Source organism: Pan paniscus, chromosome 7 (genome assembly GCF_029289425.2).
Source record: "Pan paniscus chromosome 7, NHGRI_mPanPan1-v2.0_pri, whole genome shotgun sequence".
NCBI classification, from domain to species: Eukaryota; Metazoa; Chordata; class Mammalia; order Primates; family Hominidae; genus Pan; species Pan paniscus.
In genome coordinates this window covers 24,835,705-24,843,064 of record NC_073256.2, presented here as the reverse complement: position 1 = coordinate 24,843,064, position 7,360 = coordinate 24,835,705, and the positions used below count along the sequence as shown (strand labels likewise).

Genomic DNA, 7,360 nt, shown 5'->3' with positions numbered 1-7,360 from the left:
GGGGCGGGAGGGTGGGCAAGAGAGGGAGTCCCGGGGCCTGGAGACTTTGGAGGAGTCGGGGCCCTGGGGGTAGGAGACCGCCGGGTGGGAGCGGCAGGCGCAAGCCGGGCGGCGGGGCGCGCGGGCCAGGCGGGGCGGGGCGGCGGCAGGGACTGCGGAGGTGCGGCGTGAGCTGGGGCGGGCGGCGTCACCGGAGGCGGAGGGGGCGGAGCCGCTCTCGCAGCTGCCACCCGGCCGCCGGGCCCAGGCAGACGCCACCCGCCCGCGGCCGGGCACGCACCGCGCGCAGACCTTCTGCGAACAATGCTCCGGCCGGGCGGCTGGCGGCTCGGAGACCGACGGAGGGGCCGGGGGAGCGCAGCCCAGAGGTGAGCCCGCGACGCGCTCTCCAAATTCGGCCTCTTTTTGTCTGGCGAGCGTGGTCGCAGAGGGGAGCTTTGGAGGGGCGCTGCGATCGCCGAGCGGGCGACCCCCGGGGTGACAGGCGACCGCTCGGGAAGTGGGCAGTGCCGGGGCCGCGTGAGCCCGGGGTGGTGCCCGAGGTGCAGGGAGGCGCCCGGCCGGGAGGACCGAGGAGCTGGAGGGTGTTTTTGATTCATTCGAGAATCGCGCTCTTTAAAACGGGGAAACTTTCCTACGAGTTCTAGGAGGGAGGACCGACTGTTGGGATGGTTTCTCTGGTCTTGCTGCTCTGTCTGCGGCCGGAGGCTGAAGCGCTTTGAGGACTGCTTTCCACCGCTAGAGTATTGTCAAGGGGGAGAGACGGAAGGCCGCCTGGCTGCTGGGACCAGGACCCGGGGGGATGGTTTGGGGGTGCAGGGTAGCTCCCAGTATGCAGCAGCGGGGCTCCAGAGGCAACGAGATGATGCCCTTTTCCCCGAGCCCTGGCTGAGCCCGCTGAAACGCATGCTGTGAGCACGTTATTAACCTTTGCTGGTATCCGGGGACACACACACTTAGAACATAGAATCCTCTGCTGGGCATGGAGGCGGCCGGGCATTCGCAGCGGAGAGCGCCAGCTCACGGTGTGTGCGTTTCTCTCAGGTAAGCTCTCCCTGCACATGGTTTTGCAGAGCCGATAGCAAAGCCCAATGGTCTAGGGGCGAGGAGTTTTGCGATGCTTTCAGTGCGGAGTCAGGTTCAGAAGGCTTTCCTGATCACTGGCCTGAACTATCCTTAACAACTCCTCTCCCCTTCCCTTTCTGAGAAGAAAATTTGACAGAAAGCCCTAGGGAATTCCGCAGTTATTTTTCTCCTGAGGTCTGGTTGGTTTCGACTGTGGTGGGTGCAAAACCACATTCCTCCCTCTGAGATTTTCTTTCCTCCAGCACTGGAGGAAGAAAAAAGAAAAGGAAAAGTTGGGTGAATATCGTAATTTACCCTCTGCGTGAGTAGGGAGGCAGGGGGCTAGTGGGTGGTAAAGTTGTCACTTTCTCCTTTCTGCCTGGTCAACCCTGGCCAGTGGAGTGTGCTGAAGTTCAGACACTTTCCACACATATTTCTTTCCTTTTACTGGCGTTGCATTAATTTAACTGTAACATACAGAAAAAAATTTTAGGTGAATGTTTTCTGCAATTCTGTCACTTCAGAATAAGGCATAAGCAACTTCTGATGTAAGTCTGAGGGGGTATTTTGGGCCAAAATATTTAATCTTAAAGATCTGGCCACCTTGATTCTTCAGATTCTTTTTTGAAATGGGGTGGGAGTGTATCTGACAGCTTCAGTCTTGCAAACTGTAGCCACAAATCTAGTGCAGAAGTTTGCAGAGGCAAAGACATTTTTTTCATGACTTGGATCAGAAAGAATGCTGAGCTCTTTTTTCTAATCTGACACTGCAGCCTCCTACTGAAATGGGGGGGATTTGCATAATTCTGGGGGCTGCCTCCCCTCAGAAGTAAGGAATGTGGGCTGGGAAGTGCCTTCCCCATGCTGTGGAGAGCTGGCACTGCTGCGCCAGGCAAGGCGAGGCAAGGCTTTGTGGGTGCCACTTGTGTTTCTCACCATCTTTTACTTAAAACAAATAGGAGATAATTCCAGGCACAGAAGTGCAACGGGAAAAGAGTTTTTTTTTTTTTTTTTTGGCTGCATGCGGTGGTAAATTCTGTTTGCTGCGACTGAGAAACCAGTTTTAACAGGATGCAGTGAGTCAATGACAGTGGGAAGCCCAGGGCTTCATTTGTTCTTTTCTTATTCAATGACTTGCCTTTAAAAATCTTTGCGTCCATCCGTCCCCGGCAGTCGTGTGATGAAAGTTGCCTCTAAACATCCAAGGATTTCTGAGCTGAGAATGGGAGCAAAGAGTGCTCGTAAACTGATGAGACATTCTCAAGGAAACTTCCCCCACGCTAGCAATCCAGATCCTTCCACACTCCCAGGGCTGTGCAAAGGTTGGGGAATCTTAGAAAGTAGGGCCTCTGGTACCAATGTCACCCCTTCCCCAAAAACAAGTTTGTGTTCTTACTTGCCTGTTGAGGAGGCAATCAGTCGCCAAGCAAAACTGCTGCTTTGTGAGTCTGTGGTAGCCCCTAAGGAAATGGTTGGGCACCCACCTCCTCAGATAGCTGTGGGAACTTGCAGAGCCCACACAGAGCTGGTTTCCAAGCTGTCTTCCTCCATCCCACGGAGCAGGCATGGGAGCATCTGCCTGCAGTGGAGGTGGGCTGGACAGTGTCCTTTCTGTGGCCTAGAAGGTGTAGACAGTCTTCACCCATCAGCGTCCCAGGAAGGGACCTACTGCCTATTCCTGAAGGCTGGAATACTTCCTCTGCTTTTTCCCCCTCCCAAAACTTAGCAGCAAGACTACAGTTCTCTGTGGCCTGAGATTATAAGAGAAAGACAAAACCTGGCTCTTTCCTCTGCTTGTTGAAGCCCAGTGACCTCTTCTGGAGAACTTGGCAAAGAAGGAACCTGCTACTTGGGTGTATTTGGAGGAGGAGAAGAACCTAGCTAACAGTCTTCTTAAAGAAGAGGACCTGTGAGACCCTAACAATAACTGCTAAAAGATACTTTTCTTTTATTTCAGAGGATTTATTTAGCTTAAAGATGCAGTGGGCTTTATTCTTAACTTTTTTTTTGTTTTTTTAGACAGGTTCTCACTCTAGTCACCTAGGCTGGAGTGCAGTGGTGTGATCATGGCTCACTGCAGCCTTGACCTCCTGGGCTCAGGCAATCCTCCTACCTCAGCCTCCCAAGTAGCTGGGACCACAGGCATGCATGGCTACACCTGGATAGTTTTTTTTAAATAATTATTATTTTTGTAAAGACAGAGTGTCTCTGTGTTACCCAGGCTGGTCTCAAACTCCTGGGCTCAAGCAATCGTCCTGCCTCAGCCTCCCAAAGTGGTGGGATTATAGGTGTGAGCCATCACTCCCAACCTAGTTTTTTTTTTTTTTTTGAGATGAAGTTTCACTCTTGTTGTCCAGGCTGGAGTGCAATGGCGCAATCTCAGCTCACCGTGACCTCCGCCTCCTGGGTTCAAGCGATTCTCCTGCCTCAGCCTCCTGAGTAGCTGGGATTACAGGCATGCGCCACTACGCCCAGCTAATTTTGTATTTTTAGTAGAGAGAGGGTTTCTCCATGTTGGTCAGGCTGGTCTCAAACTCCTTACCTCAGGTAATCGCCCCGCCTCGGCCTCCCAAAGTGCTGGGATTACAGGCGTGAGCCACCGCGCCTGGCCTCAACCCATTTTTCACTTTGGAGGGAAAAGAGGCACACGTAGCTTCAGCACTTGTTGAATGAACACCCCTGTCTATGAGTGTGGAGATAAAAGAGAGCACTTCCCACAAACACTCTGGAATGATTTTTGGGGTACCCGGCTCATTCCACCTGGTTAGTCCTGTTGACAGTTTAGAGATTATCAAACTTAAGGCAGATCCTTATGGGAGGAAAGTGGAGAGAAAACCCTAAGGCAAAATGCTCCCTATTTAATGAGAACCTATTCACCCTTATGTTCTTAAGGAAGATTTTGCTCTTGAACATTCTCCTTATGGGAAGTCAGTTTATTTTAAATAGGCTAAGAAGAGCCAGGAGAAATGCGCAAATCACCACTGCAGTGAGGAGCCGCCTGCAAAGTTGGCTTCTGTTTCTAGAATGGGCAGACTCTCCGTGTGTATGGGCTGGTCCAAGTTCTTGTTTTTGCCATAGTTTCCCCACCTGTAAAATTGGGACAAAAGCTACCTGATGGAATGATTTCAAGGTAATTGGTTAATGGCTGCAACCCTTTGAGCTCCTTCTCAGTGGTGAATTTACAAGGGACCATGGTGCAAACTGTTACTTGCAGTTTTACTCTAAGAAGCAATGAATTTTTTGAGCAAGCCAATTGCCTTCTCTCCAGAGCCATCACTTGGAAATAGCTCTTCGTTAATCTCTTCTCTCTCTTATCATCTATCCAGCCACCTTTGACCATGAATTTGTCTTACTACTGGTTTGCCCCTTTAGCCTATAACACCCAGCATTGTGGACCTCAGCAGCACACGGTCAAGTAATGTATATTAAGCAAGGGATATTTCTCAAGATGCCAGACTCTCCATAAGGTCTAGAGGACAGGCCAGCACCCCACTTCTCCCCTTTCCCAACCATTCCTTTCTCCACCTGGTTGCAAGTGTGGATTACAATGCACCTTTCAGGGCCTAAAGCTGCCTCCCCTCTCACACAGTTCTTGGTCAAAAATTATTTTCCAAAAGCCATTGTTTTTATTTGCTGTACTGCTTGACAGTTCTTGTTTCTCTGGGTCAGCGTCCCAGACTCTAGGCCCCTGGTGTCAGGGAATACATGGATGAGGTACCAGCTTCTCATCTTAAACCCTACGTGATTTCTTCCCATAACTGCCCAAAACCTCCAAGGATTTTAGGGGACTCCCCACCCAGGATTTTAGGGGACCGAAATGTCTTTTATTTACTCCTTTAAAGCAACAAGGCTATGTTTAGTTTTTACAGCTTCCGATAAGGCCACACCACCAGAGAATGTTTAAGAGCCTTGTGACAAATGGGTGAGGGTCCCAAAATAAATGGGATCCTAATCTTTACCTTTTTCTCCTCCTTCTCCCTGATCAAATAATGAGACTCTAATTGATAATGCACCCATTGTCTGGCATGGCAAATCTCTAATCAGGAAACTGTCCTGCCTTTCTAGGAAGCCGCTCTGTGACCCACCTCTGAATCCCACAAGACTACACCAGAGAGCCGGGCGCAAGATGAACCAGCACCCTGTCGGCTCAAGATGCACCAGACCCTCCGCCTGAACTCCGAGAGCCCGAAAATGTCTGCGTGCAGTGACTTTGTGGAGCACATCTGGAAACCCGGGTCCTGCAAGAACTGCTTCTGCCTGCGGAGCGACCACCAGCTGGTGGCCGGCCCTCCCCAGCCCAGAGCGGGCAGCCTGCCCCCTCCACCGCGCCTGCCTCCCAGGCCTGAGAACTGCCGCCTGGAAGATGAAGGTGTGAACACCTCACCTTACTCCAAGCCCACAATTGCCGTGAAGCCCACCATGATGAGCTCCGAGGCCTCTGATGTGTGGACAGAGGCCAACCTGAGTGCCGAAGTCTCGCAGGTGAGGCTGACTAACACTCGTGGTATTTTTACAGGGGCTGCTCCTGTTTGAACACTTGGTGACTGGCTGGCAGCCAGGGAGGGCTGTTCCAGCAAGAAACCTGCAGGATAGCTTCCTGTCAGTTTGCCCTGAGATGGCTCCTGCCTGGGATTCGCTGTAGCTGCTCTCCTTTCTCTCTGTCCCTTTAGGCTAAGAATCATTAATCCAGTCCCCCAGAATTTCCTCCTGTGATTTGCAGACTGTGTAGGGCAGACAAAAAATGAAACTTTTTTAGAAAAAAGTTTTAAATTTTCTTAGTTGATCATTTTAAATATATATACAAGTAGCAATAATTGCAAAGTGAATTGCATGCACCCAATACCCTTCAATATGAACTTCAGCAACCATCAACTCCTGACCAATCTTATTTCACCTCCCTCACACTGACCCCCTTCCCTATGATTTTAAAGCAAACCCCAGATATCACATCATTTCAATATATACCTTTCAAAGATAAAGTCTTTCTGAAAAACATAACCACAATACCATTATCACACTTAATTTTTTTTTTTTTTTTTTTTTTTTGAGACGGAGTCTCTCTCTGTCGTCCAGGCTGGAGTGTAGTGGTGCGATCTCAGCTCACTGCAACCTCTGACTCCCTGGTTCAAGCGATTCTCCTGCCTCAGCCTCCTGAGTAGCTGGGATTACAGGCACCCACCACCATGCCCAGCTAATTTTTGTATTTTTAGTAGAGATGGGTTTCACCACATTGGCCAGGATGGTCTCGATCTCTTGACCTTGTGATCTGCCCACCTCGGCCTTCCAAAGTGCTGAGATTATAGGCGTGAGGCACCGCTAATTTTTTTTTCTGTCACTCAGGCTGGATCTCAGCTCACTGCACCTTCTGCCTCCAGGGTTCAAGCAATTCTCCTGCCTCACCCTCCCAAGAAGCTGGGGCTATAGGTACATACTGCCATGCCCAACTAATCTTTGTATTTTTAGTAGAGACGAGGTTTCACCATGTTGGCTAGTCTGGTCTCTAACTCCTGACCTCAAGTGATCCACCTGCCTCAGCCTCCCAAAGTGCTGAGATTACAGGCGTGAGCCACCGCGCCTGGCCTATTTTTTTAGTTTTTAATTTTTATTTTATTTTATTTTATTTTTTTTGAGACAGTCTCAGTGTTGCTCAGGCTGGAGTGAAGTGTTGCGATCTCGGCTAACTGCAATCTCCACCTCCCAGGCTCAAGTGATCCCCCTGTCTCAGCCTCCTAGGAATCTAAGACTAGAGGTACATGCCACCATGCTTGGCTTATTTGGCGTGTTTTTGTTTTTTGGTGGAGATAGGATCTTGCTATCTTGCCCAGGCTGGTCTTAAGTTCCTGGTCTCAAACTCCTAGGCTCAAGTGGTCCATCTGCCTCAGCCTGCCATAGTGCTGGGATTATAGGCATAAGCCACCATGCCTGGCCCCACACTTCAGAATAGTAGCAGTAATTCCTTAATATTATCTAATACCCAGCCAGTACTCCTGTTTCCAATTTTGGAGCTTGGATTTTACCAGCTTTTTTCTAGGGTCACTAAAAACAGTTACAACCTAGAGGCTAGACCATTCTGCTCATTCCACAGGTAACCTTTACAAACTCAGAGGGCACATAGCCCGGGTCTGCTGGCATCTGCTATCTTTAGACACATTTAGGAAGCTATGTGGCTAAGACATATCCTAGGAACTGCTTGCTACCTGTTTGACCTCTTTGCCTGTTCCAGTTTTCTTGACCAATATGGTGAGTAGGTCAGGAAGGCTGTGTGAGCATATATGAAAAGTAAGGTCAATTCTAA

The 7,360-nt window shown here is 50.0% G+C and overlaps 1 protein-coding gene across 2 annotated transcripts in view; it reads left to right on the top strand.

Moving 5' to 3' along the window:
• The first annotated feature begins 200 nt into the window (after nt 1-200).
• Nucleotides 201-7,360, top strand: part of PRAG1 (PEAK1 related, kinase-activating pseudokinase 1) — a 71,175-nt gene continuing 64,015 nt past the window's right edge. The window contains exons 1-2 of one of the 2 annotated variants that reach the window (XM_034965636.3): nt 201-368; nt 5,131-5,547. In XM_034965636.3, coding sequence (XP_034821527.3) covers nt 5,218-5,547 — 330 coding nt within the window. In that variant the 5' untranslated portion in view covers nt 201-368; nt 5,131-5,217. Of the gene's footprint in view, nt 369-389; nt 1,045-5,130; nt 5,548-7,360 lie in introns of those variants that run through there. The other variant, XM_034965637.3, reaches the window with a different exon arrangement.